This window comes from Pleurodeles waltl, chromosome 1_2 (assembly GCF_031143425.1).
Source record: "Pleurodeles waltl isolate 20211129_DDA chromosome 1_2, aPleWal1.hap1.20221129, whole genome shotgun sequence".
NCBI lineage: Eukaryota > Metazoa > Chordata > Amphibia > Caudata > Salamandridae > Pleurodeles > Pleurodeles waltl.
In genome coordinates, this window is record NC_090437.1 from 45,620,680 (window position 1) to 45,644,013 (window position 23,334).

General features: G+C 42.8%; 1 protein-coding gene across 5 annotated transcripts in view; it reads left to right on the plus strand.

The window, feature by feature from the left end:
- Window positions 1-23,334, plus strand: part of MAPK10 (mitogen-activated protein kinase 10) — a 794,060-nt gene that overhangs the window by 755,226 nt on the left and 15,500 nt on the right. For all 5 annotated transcript variants that reach the window (XM_069236167.1, XM_069236182.1, XM_069236175.1 and 2 more), the window contains one exon: window positions 3,317-3,394. In XM_069236167.1, the coding sequence (XP_069092268.1) occupies window positions 3,317-3,394 (78 nt within the window). The remainder of the gene's footprint in view (window positions 1-3,316; window positions 3,395-23,334) is intronic.

Genomic DNA, 23,334 nt, shown 5'->3' on the forward strand with positions numbered 1-23,334 from the left:
GAATATGTCATCCTTTTCCCTGAAATTGTGGGAAACCACATAAAAAAGCACCCGGTATCTCCCTTCCGCTGTTCATACCCCTTCCGGGAGATAAGTGTTACAATCACTGGTATTTGTTACAGGAAACCAACCAGAATCAAGGATTCTGCTCCTCCAGTATGCCTAGGGCCGGATTGGGTCCCAGGCATTTCAGTGGACTTGCAGGGTGGGGTTCGGTTTCATTGCTATGGGAGTGCAGGTTTTGTTGCTGGAAACCTGCCGGCTGCTTTCCTACTTTCAGAGCTTTTAAATAAACAAAACAAAAAACAAGTGGATTTCTAGTGTGCCTAAATCATACTTTAAAACCATTTGTTTATGCATTGTTGAGTTAGACCCGCTGCATGCGGAAAGGTGGCCAGCAGGCCCTCAGCAACCCCAACCGGCAGTGCACAAGGCCCAGACGCTGCCAGCCTAATGGAATGGCGGGTGCCCAGTAGGCCACTCTCACCCCGAGTATGCCTGCAACAAAAACCACCAGCCTTAATCAGGACCTTAGTCTGTAACTGCACCCCTCTCAATAATGCACCAACTGAGGTCACACAACCAGTTCATGATCCAACGTAAATAGCCCTTTCAGCTTCCTTTTTACCAGTTTACTTTGTATTTGTCACAATTTGAAGTACCACATTTGGAACAAAGTAAAAAAAAATCAACTCAGAAGCAATGCCCATGATCCAGCACACTTGGACCTGGTAATTAAACCATGATTTAGCTGGTGTAGCAGTGGATCCATAAAATACATCTACCGAGGGGTGTCATGTTTAGTGGTGCAATATATTGATATTGGTTTGAAATCCCACAGTGGGAGGTAACACGGTAATATCATATGCTTTGCACCCATTCTGAGGTTAGCAATTCAGAATGTTTGCGTTTTTCTCCACACAATTCCTTCCATGTTTTGCTTTTACCAAGCGAAAATTGAGTGAGTAACAAAAGACACTGTGGGACAGATTTACTAAGCGCTGGCTTTACCCTTGCATCACGCAAGGTTATATAGGGCAATGCAAGCCCTTAACTATACCACCTTGCAAAGCTTTTCATGGTTTAGTAAATCCAAGGTAATGCAAGGCAGCGTATTTCGCTGCTTTGCGTTACTTTGTGTCAGGGAGGCGCTCCATGGGTGAAGTGTGGACGTCCCTATGCATCCAACCATGAATTTTGGTGCCTTCCCAGATTTACAAACAGTTGTCAACCTCGGAATGAATCAGAATGGTATGCCTCCCAGAACCAAGCGTAACAAGCAGAAATACCGGTATTTCTTATTTCTCCTCGTTCTTTAAATTTTTTGATCCGTGATTCATTCCGCATCACACATAGAAAAAGGTAAACACCTTTAAGAATTGTTTTTGTGCAGGAAGCTGTGCCTTTCTGTACAAAAACAATCCTGTTCATAACGAAGGTACCATTGCACCATGGCACAAGAGTATTTGCATTGGCACTAGGCAGCACATAATGCACCAGCACACGAGGCAGCAGGAATGCACCATATTTTTGCAAATATGGCACATTTCTGATGACCTCCTTTCACGTGACGCAGCGCGGTAAATGACCTTGCTGTGCTGCGTTGAGTGAAATGTTAGTAAATCTTGCCCTGGGTGCAGTTTTTTTATGCACATATCAAATGTGAACAGGAGTTTGCACCCGAATCGCGATTCTTGGACCTCTAGGAACGAAGGCCCTGCAGTTTTCTTAAACAAAGGACTGATGTTAGTTGTCATATTTATTCTTCACAAGCAAATGTTGGATTATCTTTCTTTAGTTAACTTCTTCTGGTTGTCAGGTGATTTCCTCTGTTATTTTTTAATGCATTACCGGGTATGAGCATGGTAATTAGTGAGTTATAATTACCTTGGTCAAGTGTGCTACCATATTGAGAATATATTCACCTTCTACTGATCTCAAACTCCACCTCTCTCCAATCATTGCTCATCTCTCTGTCTGTGAATGGATATCTCTAACTCTCCACTGAAAGACATGATACATAAACTGCGCTTGGATCAATATTGCACCACGTGCTGCCGATTTGTGGTTATATCTGGGTTTAAATGAAAGAAAGGGAGACATTTTGAAGAGTGCCCCCCTCCCCAGCAGGCGGTGCATAATGCTAAAGTGTTCATTAGCCGATGCAAAGGCCAGCTTACTAAAAGTACAGTGTGTGCAAATAGACAGGCGCAGAGTCCATTTTGTGATTGTTTTTTATGACAGCTTCATTTTATGTAAAAGTGTAACTTAATTTGTGGCACAAACAATATGTACACGGTCAGTCTGTTAAATGGTTCACTCACAGTCTTGGCATTCTGTTTCTCAGCCATATGCTTGTTGGGGCAGCCTCGGGCCTATTTTTCAACCTTCATGATTACACGCTAAATTAAATATTATTTGAGGAGTTGTGTGTTCTCTAGTTGTTTTGGTACTGCCTACCTCTTCTGTTGATGAGGGGTCTAACTCTTTCTATCATTATATCTATGGGTGGTTCATGAGGAAATATGGCGCTTCCTACCACATGCGTTTTCAAATTGTATCTCAATATAGATCTTGTTATCGCACAGTGCACATAACAGGGAAAAACACCCCATGATTGCTGATAACCAATTATACAAAATAAGGCACACATCAAATTGTCCAATGTAGTAATCTTCCCGGTTTACTTCCGAATGCGTCTTCAAATCACAACTTCAGCTTCAGATCGGACTCCAGCCAACACGTGTTTTGTCTGGGAAATAACCCACTGAGTTCATCAGGGCTGCACAATAATACTCCCATAAGTGCCAAGTTGTGGATCAATTTGCATTCGTATTTTAGCTTAATTTGCCTACTATTCCGTATTGCTATCTGAATTCTCCTAACATTTGTCTCTAATCACCTCATGTATATTTTCCCTTCATATCCGGTCCCTAAGTGTTCCTCCTTTTCTCATGCCGCGAGGACACTGCCTTATTGTTTCTTTCTATCATGTTTATTGATAAATATGTGTTTCAAAATATCTTCCTACTTCTACTTGTGCCATTTGCTACAGTTAACTAGTTGTTCATTTTTGCTGCACAGAATATTGGCTCTGCATTACAAAACTAACAAATCTTATTCTCTTTGTTCTTATTTTCTACACCGGTGCCGCAATTCTTAACGCAGATATTTTTACAACAAATGTCATTATTGTGCATTGCTCAGACTCTCTATTGCATATTTAAGAACTGTTTTTTCACAAGCCATTTTATGTCACTCTACATTTGAAACTTTGGATACCCATTTTCCGTCTTCTCTTGCCTCCTTTTCACAGAACTTATCTACAAGGAAGTTATGAACTTTGAAGAAAGGACCAAGAATGGTGTAGTAAAAGGACAGCCCTCTCCTTCAGGTACTGGTAGTAAATACCCTTACTTTCACAGGTATGCCGCTAACATGTTGGTTATTCGCAGATTACATCTCTTCTGTGGGACCAGACCCCAAATATCAGAGTACGCTCTGCTTGTTTCACCCCTTCAGGGTCTTGATGATATAGAAAGGATGTCTAATGTTGACCTACCAGTGCTGTCTTTTTCTCCTCCCCTAGAGATTTCAAGAGACAGTCTCCGGACTCTTAATGCGCCTCTCTTTGGGATGTCTTATGTTTGCCTCTTGACCAAACCCACTGCCTATTGATTCCCTCAACCCTTTCATTGTTCTTCTAGTGATCTGAAGCATCTGCCTGATTACGCTAGTGTAACAAAACATAATTAAAAAAAAAAAAATTGTACGATAGGATAACAACTTCGGTTAATTTTTCTAGAGAACTAAATATTCATCACTAGAATGTGCGGGAGCTGGCAAAAACATATAGGGCCAGATGTATGAAGCTTTTTTTGCAGTCTGATTACATTTGCAATGCAAAAAGGCTTTTTCTGATGTATCAAACCCAATTTGTGATTTGGTAGCACATTACAGAATTGCAATTTGGGTTTGCGAACAACCACCAATTTGGCATATGCAAGGGACGTGTTTAGGGCATCCCTTCCAAATGCAGAACTGGAATGGTATGTATGTAGTAATGATTTGCGACCAAATTCCGTTTGCAAACCATTAATTGTTTACACCTCATCTAAGGACGTGGGAAGTCATTCATATATGGGAAGGGGTCAAATGGACTGCTGCATACGCTTAAAAAATGAAAAATATATTCTTCATGTTTTTTTGTTTACATGCATCCATTTTCCTTTAAGGAAACTGGGTTGCATTCAAAGAAAAGAAATTGCTTTATTTAAAAAGCAATCACACATATACTGGTCTGATGACCTTAGCAGGTCATTCACCCTGTGATGGCTGGGATTCCTAGTAGGTCACAGTTTGCAACCTACCTCATTAATATTCACGAGGTAGGTGGAACTGCGACCCAATGCAAGTAGGTAGTTTGTGAACCAACCTATTAGTACATAGATTGGTTCGCAAATTACTACACTGATCGCAAACGTACTGGCTTCAAATTGTTTAGTATTTTGGGACCAGTTGTACGTACATACAGTCCAAGGTGAGGTAAAGCTTTTGCTGATCCTACTTGGGTCCATGGACATCAATTAGGGGTCATCAGGGGTCGCACTTGCAACCCCTGGCTTGTCATTTGCGACCCATAGCACTGTCTTTGTGACCCCTGGCCTCAGAGGTGGTAAAAACAGTGCCAGGAACAAGGTGGCAGCTTCTCTTTATGGACCTGGATTAGGGATCCACTAATAAATAATGTTTCATTATTCACTGTTAGTGTAATAAAAGATACAGCACAATTAGTTGGAATGTAGTCTGCCCTGGCAGCTGAGGTAAGTAAAAAACTTGCTTTTAAATGTATGTTGTGTGCGTGTGCTTGCAGATGAGTGTGTGCTTATTTGGGAGAGAGTACGCCCCATATTTAAATAAAAGGGCGCATCAGACCTGATGCACCACTTTTTCTGCACCACCCTACCGGCACCTAACGGCACCATGGTTGCGCCATATTTCTGATACATTTTTTTTGCGCTTTGCTACACTAGCATCTAAAATGTTGACGCTAGAGTAGCAAAGTGCAAGCAGACCCATAGGTTACTATGGGAGTGTCATTTTAACACCTGCTCTGAGCAGGTGTTAAAAATGACACCAAAGTGGTGCTGTGAAATCTGTTAAATTTCACTGCAACATTTTTGTAGGCCACCTAGCGCCCTGAACATTACATACATTATGCCTGGCGCTAAGGTGAGCTCTTAAATATGCCCCTTGTGTGCAAGTGTAAATGTGTTTATGTGTAAGAATGATTGTGAGTGTGAAATTGAAGGCCAAAGGGCACGTGATGTCCCTTCCGCTACCACTAGCCTTTTGGTGAATTGACCTTCATTCTTGGGTCAAAACCGATTGCCTATGGGTTTAATAAACCCTAACAAAGATTAGTAATTTTAAAGGAAGTTCGGAAAACTACTTTGTTTATGATCTACTTACACAGCAAAACTTTAAAGAATACCTCTTTTTAGGGTCGAGGCTGCGTTGCATGCGCTCGCGCATGCGTTTCGCAGTGAGACTCTTTTGTATTTAGAAAAGGGCTCGGAGCCCTGTCAACTTCACGTCAGTGTCTTTATTGGTTCGTTGGCTTCCCTAATAAAATCTGCTTGCTTTCATTAGTCGAAGGCACGCATTTGTCATGCCTTTTCCGGTGGCTAGCCCTCCTCCAGCGCAGCGACCAAGTGCAGAAAACATGCGAGGCTCGCTGTTTTCCATCGGGCTCGTGGACTTTTTTTCTCTAATTTACAAGCCCGATCTCGCTTGGCAGAAGTCGAGCGCTTTACATACTTGATTTCACTTTTTCGGGTTACGTACATAAATGCACTTTTGCCGATAGGTGAAAAGTCGGGTTAGGAGTTTACATCGCGATCAGCTCTAACATGAGCAAACGCGAGACCTGTTGCATTGTAAATGCTTGTTAAGGAAAGCAGTGAAATGGTAGACGCATTGACGAAATATGAAAATGTGACTACATTACCGTTTAACAATCCAATGCGCATGATAAATGACACTTAAAATAGTATTTATCTTAGAGAATTTTGTTTATATTAAACAAAAATAGTAACCCATCAGTTTGCTTTAGAAATGTCAACTCAAATCCTAAAATGTTTTTTACGACTTGTCCTTGTCATCCCCCGTAACCGCCACTAGATGGCAGAGTGAACTAAGTAACTGAAGATACAATTAAAAAGGCCCCGTGTTTAGAAGATATAACCAAGAGAGCACCTTAGTGCTGCAAAGACCACCGACTCTTAAAGTTTTAAATTGACCAGCATTTAAATATCTGGCAATGGTTTAAAACGGAATTCATATTCATAAAATAAGTCTAAAGTATACTCGCTGTAAAGCACACACAGTTAATTGGGAGCTATTTTTACTAATTATTGCTGAAAATGATCGGGTATTAAAATGAAAGCATTTGCATTTAGTTGACATTTTTCTATAGAAATAATGTGGGGCCAGATTTACTAAGATTTTGCATCAGGGTTGCATTACTTTTGTGATGCACCCATGACGGAAAATGCATTTTAGGTAGGCATTACATGGGTGGAGCATCAGCGTTCCTGTGCATCCACCCATGTATTTTTAATGCAAACACACATTTTCAAATACTTGTAAACCTGGGTTTGACCAAATGGTGTGCCTGCCCGACAGAGGTGCAAGAAGGACAAAAAAAAGTTATTTTCTCATCATTACTTCCTCTTTCAATGATTGCTGCATTCTGCAGCACACATAGAAAGGGAAATATGCCTCTAAGGATTACTTTTGTGCAGGAAGGTATCAGTTCCTGCACAAAAACAATCCTGTCTGTAACTCAGGTACCCTTACAACTGGCACAAGGGTGGCTGCATTAGTGCTAAGCATCTCCAGGTGCTCCAAGCCATACAGTGAGCTGAACAGCACCATATCTTGGTAAATATCTTGGTGTTCCCATGCATCCATCCATGTATTTTGATGCAAACCCAGATTTACAAAGACTTGCAAACCTGGGCTTGCACCAAAATGAGTGCACCCACCTGACAGAGGCATTACAAGGAGACATATGTTTACTTACCCTCGTTGTCTCCTCTTTCCACGTGTGCTGCATTCTGCATCACACACAGAGGAGTATGCCTCTAAGGACTGTTTAGTGCAGGAAGGTGTTCCTTCCCACACAAAACAATGCTCCCTGTAATGCAGACACACTTGCATTATGATGAAAGGGTGCCTGTGTTAGTTCCAGGAAGCACACAGTACGCCAACACAAGGAGAGAGCAAAAATGTTCCATAATTATGTAAATATGGAGCATTTCTGCCATCTACCTTTCTTGCATCACAGCATAGTACGTTGCCTTGCTGTGTTGTCTTGCCTGAATGAGTGGTTAATCTGTCCCCACTATTCCACCCAGGACTCATAATGTCCAGATTTGTTAACTATTACATTAATGGACTTCAATCTTTTCAAGGCAACCCCTTCATGTAGATAATTTCACTGGGACACCCCAAAAATTTCAAACAAACATTCTCATATTTATTTGCTATAAGGTTAAAAACCACAAGCAAGTTCAATAATTGTTTGGTGCTTGGTGGCACTCGCTCTAACGTGGAGGGTGGAAATATGGTCTTAAACAAGAGCTGCTGACTTTTGAACTGAGAAACCTGGGGCAGATTTATTATAGGTTTGTGTTGCCCTTGTCTCACGTAAGGTGACGCAAGGGCAACACAATCCTTACGTCAGATTTACCAAGCTATGCAAGGCCACCTAGATAGCAACAAGTGTGCCATTGCAAGAACAGCACAGGATTACTCCATATCCTCCTATTCTGTCCATCTGATGCAGCAGAGTAAATTGTCTCGCTGTATTGTGCTGCATCAAATTTTGATAAAACTGGCCTTAGGTTTGAGTTTCAAGTCTGGTCAACATCCTTTGATTCTGGGCAACTCACTCTATGTCCTTGGTCCTAAGAAAAGTGAATATGGCCCTGTGCAACATAATCTGGTGCATAGCTAAGTTTGCGCTATATAAACTTGCAAAAAAAATAATATATATATATATTTAGTAGGTAGTTATAGTTAGGACCTAGTTTCCATAGGAAGAGCATTTTTTTGTTTTGCCAATAACTTTGGCACCGCTGGACAAATCTTTATGAAATTTTCAAAACTTACACTTTGCTCAGTTCAGCTGCTATCTTGAAAGGTTTGCGGTGATCCATCAAGTGAGGGCTGAGTAAAAGGGGGGGTCCCAAAATGCGTTTTCCCTATTAATTTTTCCATCAGGCCTTTAGACACGCCTATAGTCCGAATTTCTGAACGGAATTACAACAAAGTTGGCAGAATGCTAGACCTTAGTATGCAGATTGTGCTTTTTGTTATTTGGTGTAAATTCGTTCTGTAGTGTCATAGATAATAGAGTTAAACAAATATAGATTTATAAGGATGCAGATCTTCCAGGGGAAAAGCAAGGCCCTGATTAGCTGGCTGCAACCTGATAGAAAAGGTTTGGTCGCCATTTTGCTTGTCACATTGGCTGGGGGTGGGAAAGTAAGAGTGCCAAAACACATAAGGTATCCTGACCCCATAGGACACATAGAGGCCCTTGTGGGCAAAACAATTGCCCTTTTTTTCATAAGATCCACGTATCCAGAGAAAAATTGAAAAACAATCCTAACCACTGCATCCAACCTCATGCTGAAGGGTTGAGTGCATGCAGGAGGGTTGGCCACTGGCCTGGCCATTTGCCAGACCCTACAGTCACCCCTGCTGCGGTGCTGATTAAATTTATGTATGTGCATGCTAAACAAAATGCTAATTCACTGAAAAAAACAAAGGTTTCAGGGACGTTATAGTTAGGTTCGGAATTTACTCGCACGAAACCATTGAAACTCAAGTAACTATAACTCGCACCCTCAGGTAACTACAACTCACGTCTTCGCCATGCACTTCTAATTACTACACATATTACATCATTGATGACACCTTCTGTGGCATCTTGATTTTATCACTGCAACATTTGCAATAACATTATTGATGAGGAAACTATGCATGGCAGGGGCATGAGTTATAGTTACCTTAAGGCACGGGTTGCATTTACTTGAGTTAACCATAACTATGACTGCTGAATTTCAATGGTTTTGTGCGAGTAAATTCTGAACCTAACTATAGCATATATATATATATACACACACACACACACACACACACAAACACATATTCAGGATAAACTATAGCAAGCAAGTTGAACATTTGAAGTGAGATCCCTTGGAAGACTATTTCACTTGTTTGCTACACTAAATTCAACATCAGAAATTAGAAAAAGAAACGGATGCAAAGGAGTAAGGGACTTAAGACAATGTCAAAGACATTTTGATAAAAAAATATTGATGTTCATTTTTGTGTTTTATTTTGTTACATTGTCATTCTCAATTGGAAATTAGCCCTTTGCCACATGTGGCATCTCCACCAAGTCTTGGCACTTTTGCCACCAGCACTTTGCTGGAATTTTCGAGTGCATTCTTGCTATGTTGAATACAAGAAATGGACTACTTGTCAGCGCTGCATATGTTTACCAATTTTAATATTGCCAGTCTCTTTAATGATCCCTAATAAAAGGCAATCAAATACATGTGTGCTAACATAGTGTTAATGATTGTCTATCATAGCTCACATCTACTCCTTCTTTTAACTAAAATCACAGTTCTGTTTACTAGAATGATGTATGTATTCCACAAGCAATTCTCAAAATCTCCTTTTGGCCAGAACCTTCCGGCACTGTCTCCCCGACATCAAATCACGCCCCTGTGTCTGACACCCACATAGGGAACATCTGCATTACATGATGATGTCTGTGATCATGTACCTGATATTCTGTCGACCACAGGCTGCTTTGTTTATCCAGCGATTGCCCGTTTACAGGACTTTCACAGCTCAGTGTTTTTATTCTGTGAGGGCCCAATTCACAAAGGTAAATTTACACTTTTGTTAGAGGTTACATGTGTTCTGATATTCACAAGCACCGAGGTAATAGTAAGTTTAGGCCTGTAGAGACTCCACATTTGTGGCAGAGAACTCCGCACATGAGAAGGAACGGAAATCCTATATTTTTATGTGCGGAGTTCTCTGCCCTGACCTCGGAATCATAGCAGTCATAAACTTACTATTAACTCCTTGTTTAGGAATACCAAAACAAATGCAAACTTACACAAACGTTTACCTTTGTGAACCAGGCCCTGTGTCTTTACTCTCTGTCTTTACCCATTCTGAATGCAAGCTGGTTGGTAGATGAGCAACATCCAGCCAGAGAGATGGGGCATGTTGGGACACACCCACTCTGTTCCAGGTACAGTCTAAGGACTGCAGCTGACCGTTTGAGTGGTGTTGCACTTGCAGAGTGTGTGTACATGCACATGCGAGTGTGGTTTATGCAAGATTTTCAGTATTCTTCTAGACTACTCAAAAACTGGTAAACACATTTGCACATTAGCATACAAGGCTGGAGTTTATGTAGAGTCCCTTCATTCTACCAAATACAATAGTCTTTCATATGTTTCTTTCTCAAGTGCAAAAAACCTGTGCTTAATAGATGTTACTTCCATTGTTGTCCTCTTGTGGTGGTTCATTTCTTCCCAGTCAGAATACTGATTGCTTTCTGCAACACATTGGGTTGCTCAGCTCCTGTGGTAGTGCTCTGAACAAGCCTCACATTAATCAGACATTGTTGATCGCTACTAGCTGAGGGAGATTGGGAAAGGAGACACTTGCCAGAAACGACACCAAACTACTAATAACCACCTTCAACATTATCTGTTGTATGTTCCTTGCGGGAGTACATTTGAACACAGAAAACATGCCATTTCAGCTCTTTAGTTGAAAGTAGGTGGGTAGCCAGTGCTTAATTGGTGCTTGTTGTTTCGGGTGCAACAAGCCAGCACTTATTTTTGAGGACCAGCACTTATTTTTCTGCCTCAAGCATTTACTGCGAGCAAAAGACACATATGGGAAAGACAGAGGAAGAGAAAAATGAAAAAGCGTCACAATGGGAGAAATCAGAAAGTTGCAAGTGCGAGCTGAAGGGGGGAGGGAGTGGCTTTAAATGGATTGAAGAGGCCCGAGATGGCTTCAGGATTACGCTGCCTCAGTATTCTGTGTTTGCACATTTAATTGCAGAAGCGTGTGTTTAAGAGGAGGGCTTTGGGCACCAGCACGTTTTTATTTTCAAATTAAGCACTGTGTGTAGCGGATTTGTGATTTGGGTCCTCTGAATGACAGCTTCTGGATATCCTTTGTGGCTGCTTTGTTGATCATGTATGAATACCCATTGTGGTCAATACCAGTAATTACTGTGGGTTTTTCATCAGCCCATTGGTTAGCATTGATGGTTTCCTTGTCATTCTCAGGTGCTTGCTTCCTGTTAGTTGTTTTTCTGACCTCTTCTTGTGTTTTTCCCTCCCCTGGCTTCTTAACCATCCTCTTAATGGGATGCCTTGTACCCTTCTACTGTCAGTGCATAATTTGTGATAGAATACGTTCTTAGGGGCCAATGTTTTGCTCTGGAGCCCAAAGAAGGCACCATTTAATGTTAGGATGCTGAATACCACGGCTGCGTATTCTTGATTTTACTTTCTGGCACTTTAATTCACCTATAGACACTGCATGTCTCAGCATCTCACACTTGTGTGTTATTTTTGATCCCTTCGTTTTTTCTTTTGTCATGGTTTTCTCTCTTTCTATTCCTCCTTCTTTTCCACTTTTGTGTTTTTCCATGTCTTGTTCTGGATCTAAGTCTGTTGAGGAAATGTAATTGCCGGACCCTAAACATTAGTGCTAGCGGGCCTCACCATTCAAAATAAATACTGCCTAAAGTTTGCAGTTAGGGAACTATTTTTTTTATTTTTCATTTAGCACTCCATGGTAGTATGTATATTTCCTTGCTCCCTCCCATGTGTGGTGCTTTGTTAGTCAAATCCCTGGCCCTCGCTCAATCAGTGTTTCTGCCTCATGTCCCTCAGCTTGTTTATTGATGTTGCCACTACTCTCTCTGAACAGCTCTTTTTTTTTTACATTTAAGAACACACAACTAGCACCTCCATTTCTCCTGGCTGCTAAAGCCTCTCATTGGCATTTGTTTCAGCTCATACACACCCCACCCGCTCTATTATTGCTTTACTCCTCCATGATATGTTAAAAAATATATATATATAATGCACCACTTTGTAAATATGGCAAAGGAGAAAGGCCTCCCTAACTCCATCTTAGCAAAAAAAAAATGCCTCTAGGGCAACTCTTGGGGACTTGTATTGTTATTTCTTCACAATACTTTCATTCAAAGCAAAAAACACAGAAAGGGGACATAGAAGAGAAAATAGATATACAGTGAGAAAAAGGAAACATAGAGGATGCAAAAAAAAACAACCAAAGTGAGATGAAGAGACTTGGGGGGTCATTCTGACCCTGGCGGTAATTACCGCCATGGCGGAGGTCGGCGGTAGCACCGCCAACAGGCTGGCGGTGCTCCGCCGGGCATTCTGACCGCGGCGGTACAGCCGCGGCCAGAAGCGGAAAGCCGGCGGTGTACCGCCGACTTTCCGCTGCCCATGGGAATCCGCCATGGGGATTCTGACAGCCCATACCGCCATCCTGTTCCTAACAGGATGGCGGTATGGGGTGTCGTGGGGCCCCTGGGGGCCCCTGCAGTGCCCATGCCAATGGCATGGGCACTGCAGGGGCCCCCGTAAGAGGGCCCCACAAAGAATTTCAGTGTCTGCTTTGCAGACACTGAAATTCGCGACGGGTGCAACTGCACCCGTCGCACCTTCCCACTCCGCCGGCTCCATTCTGAGCCGGCTTCCTCGTGGGAAGGGTGTTTCCCGCTGGGCTGGCGGGCGGACTTTCGGCGGTCGCCCGCCAGCCCAGTGGGAAAGCCAGAATGACCGCCGCGGTCTTTTGACCGCGGAGCGGTCTTTCGGCGGGAACCGCTTGGCGGGCGTCGACCGCCGTCCGCCGCGGTCAGAATCACCCCCTGGAAGTGTTCAGTAGTAAAAGAAAGAGGCTTGGTGTAAAATCCGGGCAAGGGAGCCTTGATATTCGTCAGCCAGGCATTCATCAGGCTTGACTCCTAAGAAAAATATCAGGTTACTACTTGTATATTTTTTTTTACATTATGTACTGTGTGGTCCTCTCCTGTAGGGCCTCCATTCACCTTTTACCTTTGAATATCTAGTAGATAAGGTAATTTCAGGGCCAAGTCTCCACATTTTACATGGGACCCCATTATTCCACATTGAGCCACTAGGTACGTATACTGATTGTAAAATAACGGGTTCACGTGTCTCCGTTTTTTGATTTGCAATACCAGTTTAAACAGCTTTTAAAGAAGCCTCGAAACTGGCAGGTTCCGTACCAGGTTTGGAGAAAAGGCTTTGCTTTTTCAATAAAATTACTTTTCTTGTTGCTTTTGGACCTGTTCTATTTTGCTGTCTAGAGGCAAGATTTCATTGACTGGGGCACAATGCCAGAGTAACATAAAATGGCATTGAAATGAGTGATGACAACATTCACAACATCTATTTTGCATAATGGTGTTCAATTTTGATGCAAAAACACAATATACAGACAAAATAACAGGCGTACTTGTTTCAGCCAAATTTTTTAAATGTGATGTCAGTTCAAATGAAAAAAAGAAACAAATAAAAAACAAGCCTATGTGCTGAGATCCATGTAGATCAGGTTGTGCAATGCAGACGTCCATACACAATGCATGATTGACTGTGGTCCAGTTGAACCATACTTATTTAAGACTCTTAAAGAGTATATGTAAGTAACACACATTTTTACCTCCTGCATAAAAACGTGTAATCATCATGTGGACATTGGCATGAGCTTTAAAAAATCCAGAGGATAGCCCGGCCTTGGAATTTCCGTAATTGTGAAATTAGGTACTCTTTCTCTTTGCAAGGGTTAACAATATTTATTGTGCAGTTGTAGCTGTACCATGCATTACTGTGATGAGTATCTATTCCCTTTGGGCTTCATTGCATACAGGCAAAGGAGAATTTCTTTGTTTAGTTGGGTTCCCCTTTCACCAACCTGGAGTTGTCATAAGTGAAAGGAGGTGACAAGTGTATGGAAATATAGCGCCTCCCACATGGATAAGGCATTCTCTCCCATTGTGCCAGACCACCGTTTCACCCCCTCCCCTCTGGGCAAACACTCAAGTGATGATTTCTCTACATGTATGTGTGAACCCTTCAAAATGTGAACTCAGAACTGCCTTTCTAACTATTGGTGTGCACAGCAATTTCTTTTACTGGCGTAGGCTACAAAAACGTTTTCCATCTTCACAGATCCTTAGGCCCGTATTTATACTCCGTTTGCGCCGAATTTGCGTCGTTTTTTTCGACGCAAATTCGGCGCAAAACTAACGCCATATTTATACTTTGGCGTTAGACGCGTCTAGCGCCAAAGTATGAAGAAAGAGCGTCATTGTTTTGCGTGAACGCCTTCCTTGCATTAATGAGATGCAAGGAAGGCGTTCCCGTCTAAAAAAATGACGGCGACGCAAATGCGTTGTATTTATACTCCCGGGCAAAAATCACGCCCGGGAGGTGGCGGGTCAAAAAAACCCGCATTTGCGCCTGAATTTAACGTCTGGGTCAGGGTAGGCGTTAAGGGACCTGTGGGCTCAGAATGAGCCCACAGGTGCCCTCCCCTGCCCCCAGGGACCCCCCCTGCCACCCCTGCCCACCCCAGGAGGACACCCAAGGATGGAGGGACCCATCCCAGTGAAGTACAGGTAAGTTCAGGTAAGTATAATTTTTTTTATTTTTTTATTTTTTTTGTGGCATAGGGGGGCCTTATTTGTGCCCCCCTACATGCCACTATGCCCAATGACCATGCCCAGGGGACACAAGTCCCCTGGGCATGGCCATTGGGCAAGGGGGCATGACTCCTGTCTTTACTAAGACAGGAGTCATGAAATGGCGTCTGGGCGTCGAAAAAATGGCGCAAATCGGGTTAAGACGATTTTTTAGCGTCAACCTGACTTGCGCCATTTTAAGACGCCCTAACGTCATTTTTTCCCAACGCTGGCGCTGCCTGGTCTACGTGGTTTTTTTCCACGCACACCAGGCAGCGCCGGTCTGATTGCGCCGTCTAACGCCACTCCATAAATACGGCGCCCGCATGGCGCTTCAGAATGGCGTTAGACGGCGCAAAATTTTTTGACGCTAAACTGCGTTAGCGCAGTTTAGCGTCAAAAAGTATAAATATGGGCCTTAATTTCTTATCCCATCAAACGTCCATTTCCAAAGTGTCCTGTACTCCTTCTGCAGCAGAAATGCATTTGTTTTAGATCGAGTCGTATGTACTTTGAGGAACAGGGAGCTGCAGTTATCACTAAAGTCAATGCACAGCACCTGCTCTCCGTCTTGAATTTCCATAGAAGAATGAGCTCCACGCTGTAGTGTCATACAAGTTTTACGACAGAAAACTTTTGGCTCCAAATGAACTCCGTAGAAGTGTGTCATAGTTGTTAGAGATGAATGCAATAAAAGCTTGGTTTAGAATGTTGAGTTTGCTATTACACACAGAAGATTAAAGATGTAATGTTTAGCTCTCCCAGTGCTTTCCCAGAGAGTTTGCTGTGGTCCAAACAAAATTCTAGTTCATGCCACGTGGGTCGCCATTGAAGTACGAAATCGAAGCTTAATGCATGTGGAGTCAAAGCACAGCTCCAGCCACTGTGAAGCAGTTGAAGGCAACAAAAGTATTGGAAAGAACCTAAGCGTCGTTGGCCGAGAACCTGTTGGTCAGGCCATATATAAAGGTACCGAGCTGCCACGTAAGATAAAATTGTACATTATATGGAGAGCTGCTGCAAAAGGTGGCTACATACACATACAGAAAAGTGCTGAAAACTGCTGTAGTCAAATACTAACAAAATATATAGAAGCACTGGCTGACAGAACAAGTAAGAAGGAAGCATACTGTCATTACACTTACCAGAGTCTTGATAAGTGGAGCTTTATGACCTCAGTCCTGGGCAAGGAGACACAAGAAGAAGCAAGTGTTGTGCTTACTGAGCTGTCCAATACCTGAAGCGGCACACCATTGAAAGTTGCCAGGTGGCAGCTCAGAACAACTTTAAAAAATGAAAGGGCTGTTATGGTAACCCAGAAGAAGGTCCCAGTTCCAAAGACTGTCTAGGATGACCCAAGGCCCCTCAGATATGGGGCAGATTTTGCATGTCCTAGTGGATAGCAAACAGCCTCTGAAAGAGCTTCCCCCTCAGTGTCAGCTGTTCCCATCACTAGTTACAGTGCTGCTGCCTTCCTAAAACCACCACCAACTTTCAATACCACCAAAAAGCAAAATATTGGCAACAGATTAACTGCTTGAATAGAGAATTTTGATGATTTCACTGATGCACTTGACGAGACTGATAACAGAAAGACTATCAAGTATCTCAGAAATCTTCTTGGTGATGGTGTGAAAGAAGTCATAAAGAAAATGCCAAGAACTGACGAAGTCACATACCTTCAGATTAAAGAAGCATTGCATCTCAAATTCAATCAAGTACCAAATGTTGATTATGAAAGATGCATTTTCAGTCAAGAACACCAAAAACTTGGTGAAACCATCAATGAATTTGTGGAGAGACTGGATACACTCATCAAACATTGTAAGTTCAATGAATGTAATGATGAAGGAGCAATGTGCGTTTGAGTTATAGAAGGATGCTTGTCAGATTAATTCACAGGATGAATGCTGAGAGAAACTGTTTGGGGTATATTTACAGGCAAACAAGGCAATTGAACAAGAATGACGTCCAGGTTTACACATTGCTGACATGATAACACAATCAAATGGTGCAAAAGTCTTCTTGTCTTGATTCAAATAAAGGTTATCATCAGTTGGAACTCAAAGAAAATTGCAGGTACATTACAACCTTATCTACACATGTTGGTCTGTTTTGATACAAAAGATTTGGGCCTATTTGTAATGGAAACTGATGGAGCGTGACGCTGTGCCAATATTGGCAGAGCCAAGCTCCATCATTTTTACAATGCACAGATGCACTGTATTTAATTGAATACAGCGCAACCCTGTGTTGTCCCTTGCGCTGGTGCTAAATTGAGCTGCCTAGCACCAATGCAGGCATCCTTGCCGTTGAGGGGGTTTGATTGTTTATGTCTGGGAAAGTGTCCCTCCCTGCACATAAACAATCACTAATGGCGATTTGGCACTTCTGGGTGTGCTGCAGATGCAGCACACACAGAAGTGCCAAAGCATCATTTTGAAATGATTGTTAATGTGCAGGAAGGGATACCTTCCTGCACATAAACAATCATATCTGGCATTTTTCTATTTCTATGCGTGCTGCCGAATGCAGCACACATTGAAAAAGCAGAAAACGAGAAGGAATAAAAGGATGTTTCCTCGTTGCACCTTGATAACACAACCCCTGGGGCGGTGTTAGATTTTGGTGCTGCTTCAGGTTTAAGAAAACTTGTAAATCTAAGGCAGCGTCAAAATGTAATGGGTGTGGCTGTGGCACGCCCACTGCAACACCCGTTGCACACCCCTTCTACTCAAAGGCCTGTGCGTGAAGGAGCCATATTTACAAGGTGGAGCTAATCCACAAAAAGTGGCTTAGCGCCACCTTGTAAATACGGCGCAGGGCATTGCGCCACCAGAGAGTCACAAAAAGTGATGCTCCGGTGGCGCTAGGGGCTCATAAATATGCCCCTTAGCTTTGGTGTGTCATCCGCTGCTGAACTTTTCCAAGACGTCATTCGGCATATCATACAGCCTGTTGTGAATGAGTTCAGTTATAGCAATGACATATTAGTTTTTGTAGCTACACAGAAGGAGCACAATAGAGCTCTCACACAAGCATGTCATTTACTTACTGATGCAGGTTTGACTTTGAATGCAAACAAGTGTGAGTTCCAAATTCTTTGGCTATATCTTTTCTGATTCGGGTGTGACACCCGATCCTGAGAAAATACAAGCACTGTCAAATGCTGATCCCCCACAAGATGTTTCTAAGGTATGTTCATTTCTTGGCATATCTAGTTACTGTTCAAGATACATAGAAGACTTTGCCACTGTAAGTGCTCGATTACGAGAGGTGACAAAGAAAAATGTTTCAATTCAATGGTCACAAGAATTGAGACAAGTTTCAGAAGAATCAAACAAGCCATTGAAAATGCTGCTGAAATGGTATACTGCAATCCAAAGCTTCATACAGAGGTTGATGTTGAGGCTAGCCCAGTAGGGTTAGGCATGATCCTTTCACATCACAGTTGACTCCTAAATGCTCAAAGGTATATTGTGGCATAGGTTAGTAGAAGTTTGTTCCAGACAGAACATGCTTACTCACAACCTGAGAAAGATAATTTAGCCGTGTTACGGGCTTGTGAACATTTCCACATATTCCTGTACAGAAAGCCTTTTCCTCTGGTAACTGGCAATCACGCTTTACAAGCTATATTTGGCAATCCAAAAGCCAAGATGCCTCCTCGCATTGAACAATGGGGACTACGGTTGCAAGAGTACAATTGTACCATTGTGCATCATCCAGGGAAGGATCAAAACTGTTCTGACTACCTTTCCAGAGTGCCTATAGAAAGCCAAGGTACTCTTCCCAAAACGGCTGAAACCTACATTATCTTTATTGTAAAATCATATACACCAGCAGATATCTCGTTAGCCCAGGTTATCACTGCCATGAGCTATGATAGTGACATGCTGAAGTTAAAAGACATTATTACACATCAGTCATGGAACTGACACACTGGACCTCTTTCCAATACTGGTTAATATCAAAAATACAGAAATGTCAAAGATTAACTGCCCATAACTCATGAGGAAGGTATACTGCGAGGGTCATGAATCCTGATCACTGAGAGTCTGCTGCAGAAAATAATTGAGTGGCTCACAAAGGACATTGTGGTATCTTGCCACAAAAAGAGCTCTCCAAGACTAAGGGCTAGATTTACAATGTTTTGGTGCAAGGCAGAGCTGCAAGCCTTCTTGCTGCGCTGCGCTGCCCTGCGTCAAAACAAAAGGGTAGTAATGCACTGTATCTACAAGATATGTCACATTCCTGTCCTTTTCCCTTGTGCTGGCACACAAATTGCTGCTCTGTACCAACACAGGCACCCTTGCACCATGGTGCAAAGGTGCCTGCATTGCGGATGATTGTTTTTGTGCAGGAGGGGGTACCTTGCTGCACAAAAACAATCCCAAGAGGAGTTTTCCTCTTTCTATGTGTGCTGCAAAATGCAGCACACATAGAGGAACAAATGGGGAGAAATAAAGAAATTTCTCCCTGTTGCGTCACTTCTACTCTACCTCTGGGGTGGCATAGGAATTTGATGCATTACAAGGTTTATAAAACCTTGTAAATCTGGAAATGCGTGAAAAAACCATGGGTGTTACGTGGGAACACCCACTCAACACCAATGAAAACTCCTCCCCCACGCAAAGTAAGGTAACACAGCAACTTGCGCTGCGTTGCCTTACTCCATATCTACAGGGCCATGTAAAGCCACACAAAGTGGCTTTACGTGGCCTTGTAGATATGGGTCAGCAGACTGCGCTGCCGTTGCGTCATTAAAAGTGATGCACCAGCGGCGCAGGCAGCTTGTAAATCTGGGCCTTAGTTTGGTTTCTGTATTTATATGACAGGGTTGAAAATGAACTCCAGGCCTGTCATCTCTGCAACGGCCTTTCTACAAACATTACTCAATATTCTCTGAATATGTCAGAACTCCCGAAGCATGCATGGGAGAGAATAGCCATTAACTTTTTGGTCCACTCTATAATGGACATCACCTTGTTGCGTAGGTTCTCATTATCCTAATGAGACTACTGGTTTTGGGTGGCAAAATCACCTGTATTGCGGGGGACTGAATCTGATCCTGCACCATGTGACACCTGTCGGCCTAATCCGAGTGTTGTTCCGTCTAACTAGCAGTGCCTCATCTCCACCCAAGAGCTGGGATGATTGGTCAACCAGGTGCATGACATAAGTGACTCCTCAGGGGAGTCGTGGTCACTTAATTCTCATTAGTTTCTCTCAGTTACATTAGTCTCACATATGCAAGGACAATCAAAGGCAGAGTATAGTTCAATAATGTTTATTAAAGTAACTGCATCCTAGATAATAAAGCATTTATTGCAATACCTAGGACGATGAAGCACAATAGAATTAAAATTGTGACAAGGAGAGTAAACCACAAGAATAACGCTACCATATTGTCACTAAGATTGTGAAGGATAGTTCTGTCCTAGGTTACATTAGAGCACAGCATGTTAAGCTCTAATTCTGCCCTTCAGGTTCCCCTGGGAAGACATCATCCCTCATACCTGAGCAAGAGGCCTGTAGTCTACATAAGCAGTTGTAGGGAAGCACTCAGCAATCAGCATACAGTCGTGGTCATCTGGCTGGAATCTCCCTCTAACATACATGGGTCAAAGTAGTGTTTCTATAATAAAACAGCTGATGTTCCAAGAAAGGATCCCCACGTAAGAGTGTGTATGTTTCTGTGAACATTGGAGACAAGGCGTACCACTTTTGCCCGCAACCTATCTTACTGCAGCCTTGAGAAAAGCACAGAGTGAAAGAAATGTCTTGTTTAAGAATGCAGTGCTGATCGAAGCAAAGAACAGCTAGATAGAGAAAAATAAAACAAGACCGCAAATGTGGCTATTGTTAAAATAATAAAAACAAAGCTGAATAAAATATATCTAGGTCAAAGTGCACGGCGGCAGGACTAGTATGCTAAAATAACGTATATAAAAAAATATTGCTAAAATAGCTACACAACAACCTGATGATTGTGGAAGAACACTTACGTTTTTTATTAGTCAAAGATATCTCTTTCACAACTCAAGAACAAGTCACTGAGAGACCAGAGGGCATCTTTGCGACATGGGTATTCCAGCCATTTTGAAGTCTGATAATAGCCCACTTTTTAACAGTCGCGAATTCAAATAATTCCTGGAGCATCTGTACAGTGCACTGTTGTGGCCACAGGCCAATAGATTTGTTGAGCATTTTATGAGAATGCTAAAGGAAGCAGTACAGTGTTCAAATCTTGATAAGCTCTGTTTGAAAATTGCATTAAATTGTACCCTACAAGCTTATCATTCAACACCTTACTCGACATAGGTGAAAGTCCTGCGACTTTAATGTTCAGGAGAGCAATGACAACCAAGTTACTTCAATAGACCAACAAGAGAGAAAGAAGTGAGAACACGATTAGTACAAGGGACTTGGTTAAGAAGCAGAAATTAAAGTTTATGTGAACAAGAAGTGACATACAAAGAATATTACTTTTAAGAGAGGAGATTAAGTGAGATGATGAAGAAAAGACTGAACCTGAGATCTCAGTGACTGCGTTATCTCTTCAACATCTTTAAAAATCGCTGACACTGAAGATGGCAGTTCCCAGCTTCCACTAACCAGATCAGATCGACTGATCAAAGGGCCAAGAAGGTTCATTTAAGAGATGTAATTGTGCATGGCTATATGTATTTATACAGGTTTTGTAAAAAAAGTTAACTTTTTATTTAACAGAAGGGGAGATGTAGGGTGTTGTGAGTTTTATGACGGAACCCTTTTGGCTCTAAACGGACTCCGTAGAAGTGTGACATAGGTGTTAGAGTGGAATGCAATGAAAACTTGGATTGGAATGTTGAGTTCATAGTTACACACAGAATAATAAAGACATGTAATATTCACCTCCGTGCATGGCGTAGTCATTGGTGGGCACCCAGGCTGGGGAGGAAGCTACACATGCCAATCCATGGGAGCTGCTAGGTGTCATGATGCATCTATTAGGGTTGCACCTCTAAAGCATCAGCCATCCAACCTGGCTCGCATAGAAGCACAGTGCGCTCTCCTCCCTTCACCCCTTGCTGCCACCACCTCCCCCCAGAGGCTACTAGGTTTCAAGATGCATCTACTGACATTGTACCCGGAACTTGTATGTTTGTACTATGGTTCCTGCAAATGTAGAATGGGGTATATAATCAACCTAGATTGTGCCTCATGTGTACTGTCCATCCACTGACGTCAATATATGCTGTCCGCACATCTCCTTGAGGTGCGCCACTTCTTTGTAGTACCATAGTAAAGCATGACATGTGACCACCAAGGTGAGATTAACCCTTAAACCTTTCAACTGAGGGTTGAACTGCCACTGACCAAGTCCAGCGGCAGCCCAGTTTTATTTGCATGGGCAATTTCTTTTAGTTGTTTACTTAATTCAGGCTCCATCTATTGTGGTAGTGTGGCCATACCTGAGCCGGCCAAGGGGGGAGGAAGCTATACGTATAAAATAATGTAAATGAGCCCACCTGAACACACACAGCATGAAGTGTGCATGCCTTGCTCCCCCTCCATCCTTGGCTCACTCTTTCACATAGAGGCCCGGGGAGTTGTTGTGAAACTCAATCAAGACTTCCTTCCTTACAGGAGAGAAGCAGGCACCAAGGCCTGAAACTATCCTGCACCCCTGAAACACCCCTGAAACAATCGTACCACCCTGCTGCTCCCACACCAAGGACCTTTTCATTTCCACCCCAGGCCCATTTACATAGGCAAGGTAGCAGCCAGACCCACTTTCTACCCCCTAGAGCTATGGGATCATAACAAGGCATGTGTATGTGTTAAGCCCAAGTTCATATTGTTATTCAACTTAACAGTACTCATTTTAGCAACCTCAGTAGAATGGAAGGCTGAGTGTACCCACTGGGATTTAAACCTGTGACCATGCAAAGACCTACCCCTGCAGTGCATGCATTAACCCACTGCACTAACATATGCAACTTCTCATCACGACACACTGCCCAGACAGTGGTGAAGTCACTAAAGCAGAGCATTCGATGCACCTTAAAGTATGTAAGGGGACCTACACAAGTCAAACCAGGAGAGAGCATCAGATTGCCTGCTCACTACCTGTTGCCAGGAGGAGGAATTACCAGTCCAACCCATTACTTCACTGACCTGCTGGATGCTGGAAGCCATAGATGCCTACTACGGAGTGCCTTGATGCCTCACCTGCAGGCTGCCTTTCACACACTGTCAGGTCATATTTTGCTGCTGAGTTGTTGCTGCCAATGCCTTTCATTCTTGGAATCATCACCTGGCTCTGCTTAACCACCCAGCCACCGATGTTGCCATCTTACAAAGCCAGGCAGGGCTGAAGATAGCTGGGTAGCACCGTTTTCTCGGGTTTGACGTGGCCTGACTGTAGTAAGTTAGTCTTCAGCAATGCCTCATTTGGTTCTGTGTGGTTGTGTGAAGCGGGCAAC